This window comes from Salmo salar, chromosome ssa13 (genome assembly GCF_905237065.1).
Source record: "Salmo salar chromosome ssa13, Ssal_v3.1, whole genome shotgun sequence".
Taxonomy (NCBI): Eukaryota; Metazoa; Chordata; class Actinopteri; order Salmoniformes; family Salmonidae; genus Salmo; species Salmo salar.
In genome coordinates, this window is record NC_059454.1 from 73654785 (window position 1) to 73675929 (window position 21145).

The following is a 21145-nucleotide window of genomic DNA, read 5'->3' on the forward strand; positions in this document are numbered from 1 at the left end:
ACTCCAATTAGTATAATGTCACGTTTTGTATGGTATGTATTATTTTGTGGATGTCCATTCTCCATTTCGTATGATATGTTACGAATTTGCTAAATGTGTGATATGTTACGAATTCCAATTTTGTTGTAGCTGAAGTTAGCGAGGTGACTAATGTTAGCTAGTTACTATAGCTAGCTAAGTTACCTCTTTTCTTCTATTTCTCTGTGAATTTGCTCATCTTCTTCGTTTTCATCCAGGTCCTCGTCGCCAACTTCGACTGCACATGAGTACACTGATAAAACTTCTCCGAAAAACGTTGCCATTGTTTCTTGTATGGATATATTTGACTCTGCTAACTTTAACAAAATGTGTGTACTTCCTTGTCTTCTTCAGTTCTCCGTTTTCCCCGTCTTGTGTTTAATGCGGTAGGTTCCTCTATCGCCGCCTATCGTGCGGGAGTGTAAAGGGCCGTCCACACCAAGGACAATAACTATAAAGATAACTATAACGATAAAATAAATAACAATCGTTCTAATTCAAGTGAACAGTAGCGTTCACACTACAACGATATCTACAAACAGAGTCGAGAACGATAGTGAAAGTTATCGTTCGGATCACTTTCAGAGGGATTTTTTTTTCTCCCCCTATCCCACCAAAGACAAAACATTATATTGAAGTGTTTGAACGGTTATTCAAATTAGCCTACATCACTGCAGTTTACAGCCTTAGACAATAATTGTGTACTCACTTGATAACACTAATACATTCCTCATTGCACGGTCTTGTTGTAGCCTAGGTAGAATGTGTTTCTTGTCTAAATACGTAGTCCTAATCAATACGGGACCTTGGCGTGTCTGCGACTCCAGAGCACAGCCTGGAGGAACGCATAGATCTGCCATGTCAACATCGGTTAACCTTGTTTTCTAGCACTTTGACACAAATATGTATAGCCCTACTATTTAGCTAATGAAAGGCCTAACATCTAGCTAATATTTAGCTTCTTACTTCGGCAACACATCTCTAGCCTCTCTCTTTCAGCTGTTCCCGTGCTGAATAGACTATAGGCTACGCAATAAGCCTCCCCACCTTTCCTCTTCACTTGATTCCCAGGAAAAGCTATCTGCTCCAAAAGCTATATGACATTTATTTTTGTTAGCATTTCTTGCTCTAGGCCAAACAGCCTTTTCGTGGAGAGAAGCAGGTTTGCTCTTGCTAATTGCTGGGTGGGTAAGCTGAGATAAAGTAGGTTTTATATAGGTTTCATATCAGACATTCAACAGACGTTTGCCTATTTAAACGTTGACAACTATTTCCACTCCTCTCTGATTACTACAAAGGAATTTACTACAAATTATCTTTCAGGGGGAGAAGGGCCTTGGTCAGGGAGGTGACCGAGAACCCGATGGTCACTCGGGTGGTAAGGGTAGGAAACAACATCTCCACCCCGCTGATACTCAAAACTGGTGCCCCACAAGGGTGCGTTCTCAGCCCTCTCCTGTACTCTCTGAACACCCATGACTGCGTGGCCATGCACACCTCCAACACAGTCATCAAGTTTGCAGACGACACTACAGTAGTAGGCTTGATTACCAACAACGACGAGACGGCCTATAGGGAGGAGGTGGGGGCCATCGGAGTGTGGCGTCAGGAAAATAACCTCACAGTCAATGTCAACAAAACAAAGGAGTTGATCGTGGACTTCAGGAAACAGCACAAAGAGCACCCCCCTATCCACATTGATGGGACAGTAGTGGATAAGGTGGAACGTTTTCAGTTCCTCGGCATACACATCATAGACAAACTGAAATGGTCCACCTAAACAGACAGCATGGTGAAGAAGGCACAACAGCGCTTCTTCAACCTCAGGAGACTGAAGAAATTTGGCTTGTCACCGAAAACACATTTTACAGATGCACAATCGAGAGCATCCTATCGGGCTGTATCACCGCCTGGTACAGCAGCTGCTCCGCCCACAACCGTAAGGCTCTCCAGAGGGTAGTGAGGTTTGCACAACACATCACCGGGGGCAAACTACCGATATGGGGTGGCTATTACTACTATCTAACAGCAGTTGTTTGTATGGAAATGTTTTGTGGGCTTTGTTTTGTCCCGTTTCAGAAGTTAATGAACTTGGCAAGCTTTCACGAAGAAGAAAAAAAATTGTATGAAATGAAAATGAAATGTATGCATTCACTACTGTAAGTCGCTCTGGATAAGAGCGTCTGCTAAATGACTAAAATGTAAAATGTAAATGTTTCGCCAGTCGATGTACCATTAGAGAGAGAGCTGGTCAAAAGTTGGCTTACATTAGCTATTATTTTTGCCTCACTCAAACTTGACCTGAATCAAACGATGAAACCAGGGGGGTTCCTACTCCATCTGGAGCTTTACCTAGCATCCATTCACCCGGCTCCCTCGGGCCGTGAAAGCGTGTCCGCCCTTGTCTCCTGCCTCTCAGGGAAAGCCCTGGAGTGGGCCAACGCCATATGGGGGGAAGGAGAAGCAGTGTTGGACCAATTCGAGGAGTTCACCCGCCGCTTCCGGGCAGTTTTCGACCACCCACATGACGGTCGAGCGACAGGTGAACGGCTTTTTCACCTTAGGCAGAAGACGAGGAGTGCACAGGAGTTTGCGTTGGACTTTCGGACCCTGGCCGCCAGCGCGGTATGGAACAACAGGGCCCTGATCGATCACTACCGTTGTAGTTTGCATGAGGACGTCCGTAGGGAGTTGGCCTGCAGGGACACCACACTCCCCTTTGACCAGCTGATGGACATGTCCATCCGATTGGATAACTTGCTGGCTACCCGCGGACGTCCAAATCAGGGTCTGTTGGTTCCATCCCCCAGCACCATCGCTGCAATGCCCATGGAGCTGGGAGGTGCTGCACTCAGGGCGACCGGAGGAGGGGCCGTTCCATGCACCATCTGTGGCCGTAGAGTTCACACTGCCGGTCGGTGCTGGGGAGGTTCCTCTGGGTGTCGAGGTAGCAGGCAGGTCACTCTCGTGTCACCCCAGGTGAGTTGGCACCAGGCTTACCAAGAGCCCCCTGTTGCTCACATGTTTTTGTTTATTAATTTTCCTGATTTTTTTCCCCCGCATTCCCAGCATAAGGCGCTCGTAGATTCAGGCGCAGCTGGGAATTTTATTGACAGATCATTTGCCCATAGTTTAGGGATCCCCATTGTTCCTGTGGACATGCCCTTCCCTGTACACGCCCTAGATAGTCGACCGTTAGGGTCAGAGCTACTTAGGGAGGCCACCGCTCCATTGGGCATGGTTACGCAGGAGGGTCACAAGGAGAGAATCAGTCTCTTCCTTATTGATTCTCCTGCGTTTCCCATGGTGCTGGGCTTACCCTGGTTGGCCTGTCATGACCCCACTATTTCGTGGCAACAGAGGACTCTCACGGGGTGGTCACGAAAGTGCTCGCGGAGGTGTTTAGGGGTTTACGTCGGTGCTACTACGATGGAAAGTCCAGACCAGGTCTCCACCGTGCGCATCCCCTCAGAATATGCCAATGTGGCTCTCGCCTTCTGTAAAAAAGAAGGCGACTCAATTACCACCCCATCGACAGGGGGATTGTGTGATAAATCTCCTGGTAGATGCAGCACTTCCCAGGAGTCACGTGTATCCCCTGTCGCAAGAGGAGACAGCGGCTGTGGAAACATATGTCTCCGAATCTCTGGGGCATGGATACTTTCGGCCCTCCACTTCACCTGCCTCCTCGAGTTTCTTTTTTGTGAAGAAGAAGGATGGAGGTCTGCGCCCGTGCATTGACTTGATCGAGGTCTCAATCAAATCACGATGAGGTACAGTTACCCGCTACCTCTTATCACCACGGCGATTGAGTCAATGCACGGGGCGCGCTTCTTCACTAAACTGGATCTCAGGAGCGCGTACAACCAGGTGCGTATCCGGGAGGGAGACGAGTGGAAGACGGCGTTCAGTACCACATCAGGCCATTATGAGTACCTCGTCATGCCGTACGCGTTGATGAATGCTCCATCAGTCTTCCAATCCTTTGTAGATGAGATTTTCAGGGACCTGCACGGGCAGGGTGTAGTGGTGTATATCGATGACATTCTGATATACTCCACTACATGCGCCAAGCATGTGTCCGTGGTGCGCAGGGTACTTGGACGACTGTTGGAGCATGACCTGTACGTCAAGGCTGAGAAATGCCTGTTCTTCCAGCAGGCTGTCTCCTTCCTAGGGTATTGCATTTCCACATCAGGGGTGGAGATGGAGAGTGACCCCATTTCAGCCGTGCATAATTGGCCGACTCCCACCACGGTAAAGGAAGTGCAGCGGTTCCTAGGGTTTGCCAATTACTACCGGAGGTTTATCCGGGGCTTTGGTCAGGTAGCAGCTCCTATTACCTCACTGCTGAAGGGGGGACCGGTGCATTTTTAGGGGTCGGCTGAGGCGGACAGGGCTTTTGGTCACATGAGGGCTCTGTTTACCTCGGATCCTGTGCTGGCGCATCCGGATCCCCCTTTGGCGTTCATAGTGGAGGTGGACGCGTCCGAGGCTGGGATAGGAGCTGTGCTCTCTCAGCGCTCAGGTACGCCACCAAAGCTTCGCCCCTGTGCCTTCTTTTCGAAGAAACTCAGCCAGGTGGAGCGAAACTATGATGTGGGGGACCGGAGTTTTTGGCTGTCGTCATGGCCTTGAAGGTGTGGAGACATTGGCTTGAGGGGGCTAAACACCCTTTTTTCATCTGGACTGACCACCGCAATCTGGAGTACATCTGGGCGGCGAGGAGACTGAACCCTCGCCAGGCAAGGTGGGCCATGTTCTTTACCCATTTTGTCTTCACCCTGTCCTACAGACCAGGTTCCCAGAACGCTAAGGCAGATGCACTGTCCCAGATGTATGACACAGAGGAGCGGTCCATGGATCACACTCCCATACTCCCGTTCTCTTGCCTGGTGGCAACGGTAGTGTGGGAGCTGGACGCGGACATCGAGTGGGCATTACGTGCAGAGCCCACTCCCCTCCAGTGTCCAGCTGGGCGTCTGTACGTTCCGTCTGCTGTCCGCAACCGTTTGATCTATTGGGCCCACACGTCACCCTCCTCAGTTAGCAGGCTCAAGCAAGCTAAAACCCACATCGTTGCAAAAACTAACTAGCAGAAATTGTTAACAACTTAGAAATTATTTAAACACAGTTTGCTGTAGGCTACTATTTACTAGTCAACAGAAAAATAATGCATGTCATAAAAAATATATTCACCCCAGCCAGTATTGTAATCAACACTTGCCAGAAAGCATGTAGTCCTTGGCTCTGACAGTGTATATAGTGTGGGCTCAATAGCATCTCATTAGTGTTCAAGATCTTGAGAATCGGCTGTGATGGAAGAATGCACTGTGCACGAGGGTTGCAATTCCATTGAATTGGGGATAGTTTAACTAAAATATGCCACAAGACCTAGAATTGCCTTGTGTATCCCACAAAACAATGTTCACTGTTAAAAGCTAACTTTTTTGATGACTTTATGCAAAATTCCCCAAATTCCAGGGCTTATCTTCCCACGGAAAATGTCAGAAAAATGTCCAGACTTTGCAACCCTATCAAAGACATTCAGAGACTCATCCCACAGCCACTCCTGTGTTGTCTTGGCTGTGTGCTTAGGGTCGTTGCCCTGTTAGAAGGGGAACCTTCACCTCGGTCTGAGGTCCTGAGCGCTCTGGAGCAGGTTTTCATCAAGGATCTCTCTATACTTTGTTCCGTTCATCTTTCCCTCGATCCTGACTAGTCTCCCAGTCCCTGCCGCTAAAAAACATCCCCACAGCATGATGCTGCCACCACTATGCTTGACCGTAGGAATGGCGCCAGGTTTCCTCCAGACGTGATGCTTGGCATTCAGACCAAAGAGTTCAATCTGTAATCGGCCTGTGTGTAGCTGGTGCTGAGGTTCAGGCGCAGGACAGCAGATATGAGTAATCAACATATTTACTCAAGTAAACACAAATACAACACAATATACCGAGCCCACAATAACGGACCGTACACAAGACAAACCAATTACTCACAAACAAACATGGGGGAACAGAGGGTTAAATAATGAACAAGTAATTAGGGAATTGAAACCAGGTGTGTAAGACAAAGACAAAACAAATGGAAAATGAAAAGTGGATCGGCGATGGCTAGAAGGCCGGTGACGTCGACCGCTGAACGAACAAGGAGAGGGACCAACTTCGGCGGAAGTCGTGACATCATCAAACCAGAGAATCTTGTTTCTCATGGTCTGAGAGTCTTTAGTTGCCTTTTGGCAAACTCCAAGTGGTCTGTCATGTGCCTTTTACTGAAGAGTGGCTTCTGTCTGGCCACTCTACCACAAAGGCCTGATTGATGGAGTGCTGCAGAGATGGTTGTCCTTCTGGAAGGTTCTCCCATCTCCACAGAGGAATTCTGGAGCTCTGTCAGAGTGACCATCGGGTTCTTGGTCACCTCCTGACCAAAGCCCTTCTCCCCGATTGCTCAGTTCGGCCGGTCAGCCAGCTCTATGAAGACTCTTGGTGGTTCCAAACTTCTTCCGTTTAAAAATGATGGAGGCCACTGTGTTCTCGGCGACCTTCAATGCTGCAGACATTTTTTAGTACCCTTCCCCAGATCTGTGCAGACACAATCCTTTCTCAGACCTCTACGGACAATTCCTTCGACCTCATGGCTTGGTTTTTGCTCTGATATGTACTGTCAATTGCGGGACCTCATATAGACAGGTGTGTGCCTTTCCAAATCATGTCCAATCAATAGAATTTACCACAGGAGGACTCCAATTAAGTTGTAGAAACATCTCAAGGATTATCAATGGAAACAGGTTGCACCTGAGCTCAATTTCAAATATTATAGCAGAGTCTGAATACTTATGTAAATAAGGTATGTACATTTTTTTTTAAAATCTCAAAACATTCTAAAAACCTGTTTTTTTCTGTCATTTTAGGGTATTGTGTACAGATTGATGAATACTTTCTGAATGCACTGTACACCAAATAGGTGGAGTGAAATGTGTTGTTAGTGTGCATTCTGAGATTGGAAGGTTGAGGGTTTGATCCCTGATTGAGTCATAGCAAACATTGGGCCAACTTCCGCAACAACTAAGAGCATTGAAGCACAGGGCTTAACTTATCTGCTGTTTTTGTCCCGCATATGTTACATTGAATCAGCGTTCCCGGGAAATGCACCCAAGCACCTGCACATATAGTTTTGCGATTGCAACGTCTCTGCTGCTCGTGGTAACGCCATATTGCTGAGTCTCAGTTTAAGGACATGATTGGGGTTAAGGCCCTGTGACCAAATAGCGTTCTGAGACAGACTAGAGTCCAAGAATAGGCTCCTGCCCTGTTCTAGGTTGGACAAGGCTTACTTACATTAAGTGTATCCTATCAGCCTGGTCTCAGACTAGACGTAATACAGTAAACATATATCCGGGACACTCAAATTAGTTTGATATGTTAGATTTGGTATGGTTACTTAAGACAGAAGATTACTTAAGGCAAAAACGAAAGTACAGTGTTTGGTTGGGCGTATAACACAAACGTCTCGCAATCCAAAGGTTGCGTGTCTGAATCTCATCACAGACAACGTAAGCAGTGGGCGTATAACACAAACGTCTAGCGACCCAAAGGTTGCGTATTCAAATCTCATCACAGACAAATTACGTTTTTAGCAACTTTACAACTACTTACTACCTTTTAGCTACTTAGCTAACCCTTCAACCTAACACTTAAACTTAACCCCTAGCCTAGCTAACGTTAGCTAGTTCCAACGACCCACACAAACTGCATGTGAAAGAACTCCGCTTTCAATTTCGTTTGGTACTGCTTTGAAATGTTTCACCCACAGAACTAGATTCCTATTTAGTTTCATCTTTGTTCATAGTCTGTAGCAGAGATTGTTCTTCTGAAACAGTCAATACATACTCGTCATTAAAATGACCCCGTCTTCTGTTCTCGACTGAGAACTGCTGTTTCTGTTTCGATTGCTAGTACACTATAAGAAAATATGTGTATGATTTTGACTTATAACTGTTGCTCATGTCTAACAGGGAGGTCCATATTGAGTGGTGCCCAGAAGTCACACAATCGCTAGGCTCTGGCAGCAACACATTGCAGTGTTCAGACCTCATCATCGCAGTGGGCCAAAATGCTGCAGGTAAGTTCACCTGAGACAACTCTTGTCCTCTCTCTCTTGCTACTGTATGCCATAAGAAATGATGAGCATCTTCTCCCATTGCATTTCAGGGTTTCTGTCTGCATGTGTGTTGAACGCTGAGAGCTGGGATGCAGTGGGCTGTGTGTCACTGTGGAATAAGAGGAGTCGGGGCTCCAGTAGACAGAGCAGTGCCCCACTACCTGGAGAGCCAGCCTGTCTCTTCTACAGACACAGGGACAACCCAGCAGTAAGTGGCCGACCAAACTCAACACACTCTAACAATTGTGCATAGAATCAACCTGGACTCTGTGGTAAATGTAAATCCGGGACACTCCAATTAGTATAATGTCACGTTTTGTATGGTATGTATTATTTTGTGGATGTCCATTCTCCATTTCGTATGATATGTTACGAATTTGCTAAATGTGTGATATGTTACGAATTCCAATTTTGTTGTAGCTGAAGTTAGCGAGGTGACTAATGTTAGCTAGTTACTATAGCTAGCTAAGTTACCTCTTTTCTTCTATTTCTCTGTGAATTTGCTCATCTTCTTCGTTTTCATCCAGGTCCTCGTCGCCAACTTCGACTGCACATGAGTACACTGATAAAACTTCTCCGAAAAAACGTTGCCATTGTTTCTTGTATGGATATATTTGACTCTGCTAACTTTAACAAAATGTGTGTACTTCCTTGTCTTCTTCAGTTCTCCGTTTTCCCCGTCTTGTGTTTAATGCGGTAGGTTCCTCTATCGCCGCCTATCGTGCGGGAGTGTAAAGGGCCGTCCACACCAAGGACAATAACTATAAAGATAACTATAACGATAAAATAAATAACAATCGTTCTAATTCAAGTGAACAGTAGCGTTCACACTACAACGATATCTACAAACAGAGTCGAGAACGATAGTGAAAGTTATCGTTCGGATCACTTTCAGAGGGATTTTTTTTCTCCCCCTATCCCACCAAAGACAAAACATTATATTGAAGTGTTTGAACGGTTATTCAAATTAGCCTACATCACTGCAGTTTACAGCCTTAGACAATAATTGTGTACTCACTTGATAACACTAATACATTCCTCATTGCACGGTCTTGTTGTAGCCTAGGTAGAATGTGTTTCTTGTCTAAATACGTAGTCCTAATCAATACGGGACCTTGGCGTGTCTGCGACTCCAGAGCACAGCCTGGAGGAACGCATAGATCTGCCATGTCAACATCGGTTAACCTTGTTTTCTAGCACTTTGACACAAATATGTATAGCCCTACTATTTAGCTAATGAAAGGCCTAACATCTAGCTAATATTTAGCTTCTTACTTCGGCAACACATCTCTAGCCTCTCTCTTTCAGCTGTTCCCGTGCTGAATAGACTATAGGCTACGCAATAAGCCTCCCCACCTTTCCTCTTCACTTGATTCCCAGGAAAAGCTATCTGCTCCAAAAGCTATATGACATTTATTTTTGTTAGCATTTCTTGCTCTAGGCCAAACAGCCTTTTCGTGGAGAGAAGCAGGTTTGCTCTTGCTAATTGCTGGGTGGGTAAGCTGAGATAAAGTAGGTTTTATATAGGTTTCATATCAGACATTCAACAGACGTTTGCCTATTTAAACGTTGACAACTATTTCCACTCCTCTCTGATTACTACAAAGGAATTTACTACAAATTATCTTTCAGGGGGAGAAGGGCCTTGGTCAGGGAGGTGACCGAGAACCCGATGGTCACTCGGGTGGTGAGGGTAGGAAACAACATCTCCACCCCGCTGATACTCAAAACTGGTGCCCCACAAGGGTGCGTTCTCAGCCCTCTCCTGTACTCTCTGAACACCCATGACTGCGTGGCCATGCACACCTCCAACACAGTCATCAAGTTTGCAGACGACACTACAGTATTAGGCTTGATTACCAACAACGACGAGACGGCCTATAGGGAGGAGGTGGGGGCCATCGGAGTGTGGCGTCAGGAAAATAACCTCACAGTCAATGTCAACAAAACAAAGGAGTTGATCGTGGACTTCAGGAAACAGCACAAAGAGCACCCCCCTATCCACATTGATGGGACAGTAGTGGATAAGGTGGAACGTTTTCAGTTCCTCGGCATACACATCATAGACAAACTGAAATGGTCCACCTAAACAGACAGCATGGTGAAGAAGGCACAACAGCGCTTCTTCAACCTCAGGAGACTGAAGAAATTTGGCTTGTCACCGAAAACACATTTTACAGATGCACAATCGAGAGCATCCTATCGGGCTGTATCACCGCCTGGTACAGCAGCTGCTCCGCCCACAACCGTAAGGCTCTCCAGAGGGTAGTGAGGTTTGCACAACACATCACCGGGGGCAAACTACCGATATGGGGTGGCTATTACTACTATCTAACAGCAGTTGTTTGTATGGAAATGTTTTGTGGGCTTTGTTTTGTCCCGTTTCAGAAGTTAATGAACTTGGCAAGCTTTCACGAAGAAGAAAAAAAATTGTATGAAATGAAAATGAAATGTATGCATTCACTACTGTAAGTCGCTCTGGATAAGAGCGTCTGCTAAATGACTAAAATGTAAAATGTAAATGTTTCGCCAGTCGATGTACCATTAGAGAGAGAGCTGGTCAAAAGTTGGCTTACATTAGCTATTATTTTTGCCTCACTCAAACTTGACCTGAATCAAACGATGAAACCAGGGGGGTTCCTACTCCATCTGGAGCTTTACCTAGCATCCATTCACCCGGCTCCCTCGGGCCGTGAAAGCGTGTCCGCCCGTGTCTCCTGCCTCTCAGGGAAAGCCCTGGAGTGGGCCAACGCCATATGGGGGGAAGGAGAAGCAGTGTTGGACCAATTCGAGGAGTTCACCCGCCGCTTCCGGGCAGTTTTCGACCACCCACATGACGGTCGAGCGACAGGTGAACGGCTTTTTCACCTTAGGCAGAAGACGAGGAGTGCACAGGAGTTTGCGTTGGACTTTCGGACCCTGGCCGCCAGCGGTATGGAACAACAGGGCCCTGATCGATCACTACCGTTGTAGTTTGCATGAGGACGTCCGTAGGGGAGTTGGCCTGCAGGGACACCACACTCCCCTTTGACCAGCTGATGGACATGTCCATCCGATTGGATAACTTGCTGGCTACCCGCGGACGTCCAAATCAGGGTCTGTTGGTTCCATCCCCCAGCACCATCGCTGCAATGCCCATGGAGCTGGGAGGTGCTGCACTCAGGGCGACCGGAGGAGGGGCCGTTCCATGCACCATCTGTGGCCGTAGAGTTCACACTGCCGGTCGGTGCTGGGGAGGTTCCTCTGGGTGTCGAGGTAGCAGGCAGGTCACTCTCGTGTCACCCCAGGTGAGTTGGCACCAGGCTTACCAAGAGCCCCCTGTTGCTCACATGTTTTTGTTTATTAATTTTCCTGATTTTTTTCCCCCCGCATTCCCAGCATAAGGCGCTCGTAGATTCAGGCGCAGCTGGGAATTTTATTGACAGATCATTTGCCCATAGTTTAGGGATCCCCATTGTTCCTGTGGACATGCCCTTCCCTGTACACGCCCTAGATAGTCGACCGTTAGGGTCAGAGCTACTTAGGGAGGCCACCGCTCCATTGGGCATGGTTACGCAGGAGGGTCACAAGGAGAGAATCAGTCTCTTCCTTATTGATTCTCCTGCGTTTCCCATGGTGCTGGGCTTACCCTGGTTGGCCTGTCATGACCCCACTATTTCGTGGCAACAGAGGACTCTCACGGGGTGGTCACGAAAGTGCTCGCGGAGGTGTTTAGGGGTTTACGTCGGTGCTACTACGATGGAAAGTCCAGACCAGGTCTCCACCGTGCGCATCCCCTCAGAATATGCCAATGTGGCTCTCGCCTTCTGTAAAAAAGAAGGCGACTCAATTACCACCCCATCGACAGGGGGATTGTGTGATAAATCTCCTGGTAGATGCAGCACTTCCCAGGAGTCACGTGTATCCCCTGTCGCAAGAGGAGACAGCGGCTATGGAAACATATGTCTCCGAATCTCTGGGGCATGGATACTTTCGGCCCTCCACTTCACCTGCCTCCTCGAGTTTCTTTTTTGTGAAGAAGAAGGATGGAGGTCTGCGCCCGTGCATTGACTTGATCGAGGTCTCAATCAAATCACGGTGAGGTACAGTTACCCGCTACCTCTTATCACCACGGCGATTGAGTCAATGCACGGGGCGCGCTTCTTCACTAAACTGGATCTCAGGAGCGCGTACAACCAGGTGCGTATCCGGGAGGGAGACGAGTGGAAGACGGCGTTCAGTACCACATCAGGCCATTATGAGTACCTCGTCATGCCGTACGCGTTGATGAATGCTCCATCAGTCTTCCAATCCTTTGTAGATGAGATTTTCAGGGACCTGCACGGGCAGGGTGTAGTGGTGTATATCGATGACATTCTGATATACTCCACTACATGCGCCAAGCATGTGTCCGTGGTGCGCAGGGTACTTGGACGACTGTTGGAGCATGACCTGTACGTCAAGGCTGAGAAATGCCTGTTCTTCCAGCAGGCTGTCTCCTTCCTAGGGTATTGCATTTCCACATCAGGGGTGGAGATGGAGAGTGACCCCATTTCAGCCGTGCATAATTGGCCGACTCCCACCACGGTAAAGGAAGTGCAGCGGTTCCTAGGGTTTGCCAATTACTACCGGAGGTTTATCCGGGGCTTTGGTCAGGTAGCAGCTCCTATTACCTCACTGCTGAAGGGGGGACCGGTGCATTTTTAGGGGTCGGCTGAGGCGGACAGGGCTTTTGGTCACATGAGGGCTCTGTTTACCTCGGATCCTGTGCTGGCGCATCCGGATCCCCCTTTGGCGTTCATAGTGGAGGTGGACGCGTCCGAGGCTGGGATAGGAGCTGTGCTCTCTCAGCGCTCAGGTACGCCACCAAAGCTTCGCCCCTGTGCCTTCTTTTCGAAGAAACTCAGCCAGGTGGAGCGAAACTATGATGTGGGGGACCGGAGTTTTTGGCTGTCGTCATGGCCTTGAAGGTGTGGAGACATTGGCTTGAGGGGGCTAAACACCCTTTTTTCATCTGGACTGACCACCGCAATCTGGAGTACATCTGGGCGGCGAGGAGACTGAACCCTCGCCAGGCAAGGTGGGCCATGTTCTTTACCCATTTTGTCTTCACCCTGTCCTACAGACCAGGTTCCCAGAACGCTAAGGCAGATGCACTGTCCCAGATGTATGACACAGAGGAGCGGTCCATGGATCACACTCCCATACTCCCGTTCTCTTGCCTGGTGGCACCGGTAGTGTGGGAGCTGGACGCGGACATCGAGTGGGCATTACGTGCAGAGCCCACTCCCCTCCAGTGTCCAGCTGGGCGTCTGTACGTTCCGTCTGCTGTCCGCAACCGTTTGATCTATTGGGCCCACACGTCACCCTCCTCTGGTCATCCGGGCATCGGTCGGACAGTGCGCTGTCTTAGTGGGAAGCACTGGTGGCCCACCTTGGCTAAGGATGTGAGGGTTTATGTTTCCTCCTGCTCGGTGTGCGCTCAGTGCAAGGCCCCTAGGCACCTGCCCAGAGGGAAGTTACAACCCTTACCCATTCCACAATGGCCGTGGTCACACCTGTTGGTGGACTTCCTAACGGATCTTCCTCCCTCACAGGGTAACACCACGATCCTGGTCATTGTGGATCGGTTTTCTAAGTCCTGCCGTCACCTCCCTTTGCCCGGTCTCCCTACGGCCCTACAGACTGCGGAGGCTCTGTTCACACACGTCTTCCGGCACTACGGGGTGCCTGAGGACATAGTATCTGATCGAGGTCCCCAGTTCACGTCAAGGGTCTGGAGGGTGTTCATGGAACGTCTGGGGGTCTCGGTCAGCCTTACCTCAGGTTTTCACCCCGAGAGTAACGGGCAGGTGAAGAGAGTGAACCTGGATGTGGGTAGGTTTCTGCGGTCCTATTGCCCGGACCGGCCGGGTGAGTGGGCGGCGTTCATTCCCTGGGCAGAGATGGCCCAAAACTCGCTCCGCCACTCCTCCACTAACTTCTCCCCCTTTCCAGTGCATACTGGGGTACCAGCCGGTTCTGCCGCCGTGGCATCAGAGCCAGATCGAGGCTCCTGCGGTGGACGACTGGTTTAGGCGCTCAGAGGAGACATGGGACGCCGCTCATGTGCACCTTCAGCGGGCCGCGAGACATCAGAAGGCTGGCGCAGTGCAGCCACCGCAGTGAGGTGTTCGCACCGGGGGACCGGGTCTGGCTCTCGACCCGAAACCTGCCCCTCCGCCTGTCCTGCCAGAAGCTGGGTCCGCGGTTTCTGGGGCCATTCAAAGTCCTGAGGAGAATAAACGAGGTATGTTACAGGCTACAGCTTCCCCCCGATTACCGTATTAACCCCTCGTTTCATGTGTCTCTCCTCAGGCTGGTGGTGCTGGTCCGCTCCAGGAATCTGAGGTGCGGGAGGTTCCTCCGCCCCCTCTGGACATCGAGGGGGCTCCGCCGTATGCAGTTCGGTCCATACTGGACTCGAGGCGTCAGGCGAGGGGCCTTCAGTACCTCATGGAGTGGGAGGGGTACGGTCCGGAGGAGAGATGCTGGGTGCCGGTGGAGGACGTGTTGGACCCTTCGATGCTGCGAGAGTTCCACTGTCTCCATCCAGATCGCCCTGCACCTCGTCCTCTGGGTCGTCCCCGAGGCCGGCGTCGGCGCGCTGCTGGAGCCACGCGTCAGGGGGGGGGGGGGGGTACTGTCACGACTTCAGCCAAAGTCGGTTCCTCTCCTGGTTCGGGAGGCTCTCGGCGCTCGGCGTCGCCGGTCTACTAGCCATCGCTGGTCCACTTTTCATTTTCCATTTGTTTTGTCTTTGTTTCTACAGACCTGTTTTTCATTCCCGTAATTATTGTTCATGTATTTAACCCTCTGTTTCCCCCATGGTGTTGTGCGGGATTGTTATTGTCATGTTCGGTAATATTGGTGACTGGTTATTTCGACGGGTGCTGTTTTTTGCCCGTGCGTAAAAGTTGATGATTGTGTGTTTGTGTTTGGGCAAGTGTAGTGCTTTACCTTGCCCCATTCATTATTCTGAGTAAAGTTACGTTGCTCCCAATTCTCTGCTCTCCTGCGCCTGGCTGCATACACCAGCTACACCCACCATTATGACACTTGATGTCTGTGGGCATTTTTGCTTACTTTTGTTTTTCTAAATAGAGATGGCTAGAAGGGCCATGTGTCATAAAGAATTATGTAGAAATGTGCTTTAGATGGCCCCAAAAATGGGAGGACCAGTAGTGATGCCTCTTGCACTGAGATGCAATGCCTTAGACCGCTGCGCCACCCAGGAGCCCTAAAAAGTCATAGATTGACTATCAATAATATAATAATACCTTTTAGCAAAAACATTTTTTTTAATTTACAATATGTAGAATCTGTGAGAATAGAAAGGTACAGAACTTTTGTGGAACATCACAGCACAGTTTAAAAATATATGGCACATAGAAATAAAAACTGGATGGTGTTCAGAGATAGATGGGAGGGATGGGTTGAGTGGAGCTGTAGGATGGGAATAAAAACAAACAAAAGATAACTATTGTAAAGTATACTGTGTCCGTAAAGTGTATATAGTATGTATAAGCTGGAAGTAGAAGCCTAAGTGTTGTTGTCCATTAGTTTACTCTAATTAGGGGAGGGATGGTAGGGTTAGGGCAAAATAATAAAGAAAAATATAAATGTAAAAATATATTTACAAAAAATATATGGGGAATTGGAAATTATGCATTAATGGAAGCCACAATCTATCTGCAACATTAAAACTGATCGAACCCCCCCCCAAAAAAAAAGAAGAATGCTGGTAAACACTTGAATACATTTCGTTTTAATTTTTTTCACAAAAGTAGTGCACTGGGGCTTTACTAGTCAATCAATCACATTTATTTATAAAGCCCTTCTTACTATCAGCAGATGTCACAAAGTGCTATACAGAAACCCAGCCTAAAACCCTAAACAGCAAGCAATGCAGATGTAGAAGCATGGTGGCCAGGAAAAACTGCCTAGAAGGGCAGGAACCAAGGAAGAAACCTAGAGAGGAACCAGGCTCTGAGGGGTGGCCAGTCCTCTTCTGGCTGTGCCGGATGGAGATCAAAGATGACCAGCAGGGTAGGCCTGCATCTTATGACCTTAGCGTACGTGTAGGTATATACAGCAGGACCAAATCGGAGAGATAGGTAGAAGCAAGCCTGTGTAATGCTTTGTAGGTTAGCAGTCCTTTATTACTGGTCCTTTCAACACAGGTGTCACCCCCAGCTGTCATTTATGTTGATTTAAAATGTTAAGGGGTTAGCTATTATCTGACAACGTTTGGTAAAAAAATATATTTTATATATATATATTTTTAATGTTCATTTTCATAGAATGACCCATTTACACACTACACAGCAATGATGACAGCATATAGGAGATGTTAGAGAAATTGAGTATTATGAACTTCTCTTTCTATTTGGATTATTGTAAAAAGGAAAAAAATATATAAATATATGGTTACAAAATTGAATTTTGATTAGCTTGGTACACTCAATTGCATTTTTTTTTGTCTAAATAGATTATATTCATGACACAAGTCATTGCCTCCAAATAAATGTAGCCTATAACGTGAATTTAACATAGTATTTTAAACATAGGACTCGACTCCAGCTATTTTAAATGAAGCAACAAAATTAGACCTCTAAATAGCTATCAAACCCCCAGCCTTAATATCATAGAACCAGTAAGTGCAACATTTTCCTCTCATAAACACTTACTACAATTCTGTGGCTGGTTTTTTCAAATCATAGTCAGTGTAGCTCTTGAGCCTAATGGGGCTAGTGGCTGTGGGTCTCTGTGGCTCATCCTCATAAGCATGGTTTACATAGGGGGAAGGCTCCTTCAGGTTGTGAGTGTCATACGTGCGCACTGATCCTGGAACTTGGATTTCCTGTTTCTCCTTCCGACAGCAACTGCAGAGGACATAGAGGGTTGGAGAAATCAATGAATGTCAGGTAGCCTATTAGATACATGCTAAGTAGCCGACTATGGAAATGGAAATGAACATTGTGTCTATGAACCCTATGTCTATGAAGTTTAACTGGGAAAGGCGGTAGGTAATTTGACTCACAGGACATAGATCAGCATGATGAGCAATAGCAGCAGCAGCAAGGCCAGGAAGGAACACAGGATAGCTGTTATGACAATCATGGCCGCAGACCTTCCAGCAAAGCCATTATCAATTTTTTCGGGGTCTTTCACTGGAGGAATAGACAATGGTGTTGTTTTTACATTTAGCAGAGGTACATGGACATTTCTGATTTACTGAGTACTGTAGATTCAGAAAATATATGGGACTTCCTTACAAGAGTAAAGAGTGATGTTGTTGGACCACAAACTCTCCGCAACAACTGTTTTGTTCGCTGGGTTGATAAGAACATACTTAAATCTGAAATAGTGGAAGAACATAATTTAGGTTGGTTGCATTGAATTAACACAATGGTACTTCAACTTAGATCCAAAGTCAATGCACTGGGGTGAAGGAGGGGTTCTGACCTGGCAGTGGAGCCAACAGGCAATATTCCATTACAGTTCGGAGTGGAGCAGTTACCGTCAGAGCCAACCCTGAAGTAGCCTGTTCCAGCGACGATGGGGCAGGGGTAGGCTTTCTGAAGCCCCAACTTGGTCAGGAAGTATTTCTTCGAGGTGTTGGAAGAGAAGGCGGTTGGATAAGGAGAGCGGGTGTCAATGTAGGGCATTTTGTTGTCGGCATCATAATTGCTGACTCCTGTTGAAATGTAACAAGGTTGTAGAATAAGAAATAACAAAAATGCAATACTGTGCTTTCTTTGTCTTTGTTCTGTATGTGAAGTACAACATACTGTATCTACTTTGGTGCACCAAAACGTTCTAAAATTTTGACATTGCATGTGTTTTTCTTTATAAATCAAAGACGGAAGAATGTTCAATTGCTCTTCCTGTATGCCATTTGGTTTTATATTTCCTATCAAATGCAGAGGATTCCAGTACCTGTATCTTTGGCCGAAACGAGCCATATTTCACAGGTAGTTGTAGAATTGCAGGACAAATTGCCCAGACCGTTGAAGTAACAACTTGGGGACGTCAGTATCACTGAATTAGAGGTCAGTTTCGCAGCCAAGCTGGAAGGGGTTATTTCAGGAGTGTTGTTGACTGGTACTGTGAAAGGACAAAGAAAAAAACATTTGGACTATTCCCAAAATCTATTGATAATTTGATCATTACAATGAAAGAGAACGTTTTCTTTTCTAGAGAACTGTTTCCTTTCTTTGTTTTTACAGATTCTTCTTTTACCTGAAATGTTCCAACACACATTTCGGGTGTGTCGAGTGAAACTGCTTGACGGTTGAATAAAAAGCCAGGCCCAATGTTATGGACTTTCTATCCAACTTTGCATCAATATATTTAATTGAAATGACACATCTGTCATCTTGGCCCAATTTCTCAATACTGTCTAAACCATTGAGGGAGGTCAGGTTAATGTGCAACATATGAGACGTCACACTACTGAAGTTCAGTCATGCCAATTGGATCTGAAAACTACACCTAGTAATTAAGTCTCCTCCCAATACTATAAGTGTTCCATACAGCATACATTGTGAGTAGGTTTCCCACGCTGTATCATTTCTGCAATGTTGTTCAGCAGAAACTCAGCACATCTGACTAATACTGGTGGAGCCAGCTTTGTAGTTTCACACATTAAATCTGAAGAAAGGTTGGTCTCTTATAGTGCACATTTTGTTTTATGGAACCCACCTGTTTTTCAGCAAAAACTCTGACACGTATGCTTTCTCTGGAGCCAACTGAATACACAACAGGAACTCCAAATGACATAAAACTTTGCAAAATAGTTACATGCAGCCTAAATTCAATGCCATAAAACAAATTTCAAATCTCCACTTCCTTTAATTGCTGTGATTTGTTTTCAATTATCATCGATTTAAAATCATATGAGCTATCATACCAGGTCTCAGGGACGGCTAACTCTGGAGATCCCTTTGATCTCAACTGAGTTAACTAAATCTGGTTGTTTTTTCCTTACTTCTGGAATTATCTCCAAAGCTCTCTAAAATTGGAAGGGTTGGTTCCTCTAGGGCTGATTGAGGACCTTTTAATTGATTTGTTTTATATGATTGTGTTTTGCTTTTCTTGTATTGATGTGTATAGTGTATATTAACGTATATGTTTGATACAGGGCTCATCTGTAAAAGAGACCTTGGTCTCAGCATGACTCCCAGTCAAAATAAAGGTTAAATAAATAATAACTTGCATAACTGAAACGGAGGTAAATACCTTTAAGATCATATGTGAAAGATCATCTTGGATATTAATAACTTTAACAATCCACAAAAAAAACTATTCACTTGACATATTGTGAATATTACAACTGAAAAAATGCACTTACTTTGACACAACCCAGTCCAGACAGACAGGCACAGCACTACATAAAATAGTAATGCCATTTCTTCGAACACTTTGGTATGCTGTATGTTGCTCACTGCTCCTGGGAAAGTGACTGAACTTAGCTGATGTGAACCGTTCCTAAATAGATTCCCTACCCATCCCTTTTTAAAAGAGAATGAATCAAACACAGGTTGGTATGTATGGGTGTGTGTGGTTATTCCTGTTTCAAACCATTTGTGGTGTTTGCTACAGGTGTTTTGCACGCCTAGACATGCCTACTCTTTTGTTTAATTTTGTTTTATTTTCTTAATACACAAAAACCTCATGGCACAGCCCATGTTGACTATTATTTAATTCAGGTGAATATTCCTTTGACATATTCTTGGCAGGATTTAACCAGTTACTCAATTGTTAATTCATTTCTCCAGAGATGTGGTTTATTACATTGTAAACGGACAGGTGTAAGAAACAATCATTATGTCAAAGTTTGAGAATCTGTAAATATACCTGCAGAACTATTCATAGTTATTAGTCTTCAGTTTTTATTACAAACATATGTTCACACCTTCAAAGGTTATCCTTTGTAAGTCAAATTATAACACTTGTAGGAATTGAAATATATTAAACGGTTTAGGGTGTTTTTCAAAATGAGACAAACCTGATTTTATCAGCTATGTAAAACTGTAGTGATCACTTTTTTTTTTAGAAAAGAAAAGACATGTTATGCCTTCATTGTAAAGCAAACTGTATTTTCCTTAATGGACATTGCGGTAGTAGTTACTAAGGTGGTGTGTGTTGTAATTTGTGATCCCAGGGCTATGTGCAGAAGTCGACATCTCTATCTGGTCTTTGGAAGAGCCATAACTGAAGTCAAAAACAGACACACCTCAAGATGAGACATTAGTTGGTAAAGGATTTGTAATGGGCTGTACAACCTGGTATAACTTAGAAATTCACAATGACATTTTTGTTGCTTTGCATTCACTGAAATTAACCCCACTAACTACCCATTGTTAGGTTCTGTCCCTGTGTGCCTCACCAGTCCAGCACAGCTCCCAGCAGATCCTCAAAAAAGTTATACAGCTGCACCATTGAGAGCAGGCCAAGCTCCCTGCCATCCAGGACCTCTATACCCAGCGGTGACAAAGGCCCCCAAAAAATTGTCAACGACTCCAGCCACCCAAGCACGGCAAGCAGTACCAGTGTACCAAGTCTGGAACCAAGAGGACCATGAACAGCTTCTACCCCCAAGCAATAAGACTGCTAAACCAGGCTGCTAAATAGCTACCCGGACTACCTGCATTTACTTAACTAGCTCTCTTGCACCGACTCACACTGGTCTCTACCCACACACACTACATACGCCCACACACGCATACTGACGCCACACACTCACCATATACGCTTCTGCTACAGCTCAGTCTATTATCTATCCTGTTGCCTACTCATTTTACCCCTACCTATATGTACATAACTACCTCAATTACCTCGTAACCTTGAACATCAACTTGGTGCTGGTACTCCCTGTATATAGCCATGTTATTTTTACTAGTTGTTATTCACTGTATATATTCCTCGTGTCACTATTTTTATT

At 46.3% G+C, this 21145-nt stretch overlaps 1 protein-coding gene across 2 annotated transcripts; it reads right to left on the reverse strand.

Moving 5' to 3' along the window:
• Positions 1–15943: 15943 nt before the first annotated feature.
• Positions 15944–20863, reverse strand: upk3b (uroplakin 3b). 2 transcript variants are annotated; one of them, XM_045693532.1, is made up of 6 exons: positions 20591–20863; positions 18139–18306; positions 17665–17896; positions 17475–17557; positions 17240–17369; positions 15944–17081 (listed from the first exon to the last, which is right to left on the reverse strand). In XM_045693532.1, exons 1-6 carry the CDS (start codon positions 20667–20669, stop codon positions 16886–16888), a joined length of 888 nt encoding a protein of 295 aa, XP_045549488.1. In that variant the 5' UTR covers positions 20670–20863; the 3' UTR covers positions 15944–16885. The 2 variants fall into 2 exon arrangements, with proteins under 2 accessions (XP_045549488.1, XP_013992717.1); XM_014137242.2 differs by lacking the exon at positions 20591–20863 and adding an exon at positions 19553–19725.
• Positions 20864–21145: the final 282 nt, after the last annotated feature.

Coding starts and splice junctions, on each gene's coding strand:
- upk3b (XM_045693532.1), bottom strand. CDS start 20,669: ATGGCAGGGAGCTTGGCCTGCTCTCAATGGTGCAGCTGTATAACTTTT. Junction 17,897..18,138: donor CGTTTCGGCCAAAGATACAG/GTACTGGAATCC, acceptor ACATTTCAACAG/GAGTCAGCAATTATGATGCC. Junction 17,082..17,239: donor ATCATGCTGATCTATGTCCT/GTGAGTCAAATT, acceptor TGTCCTCTGCAG/TTGCTGTCGGAAGGAGAAAC.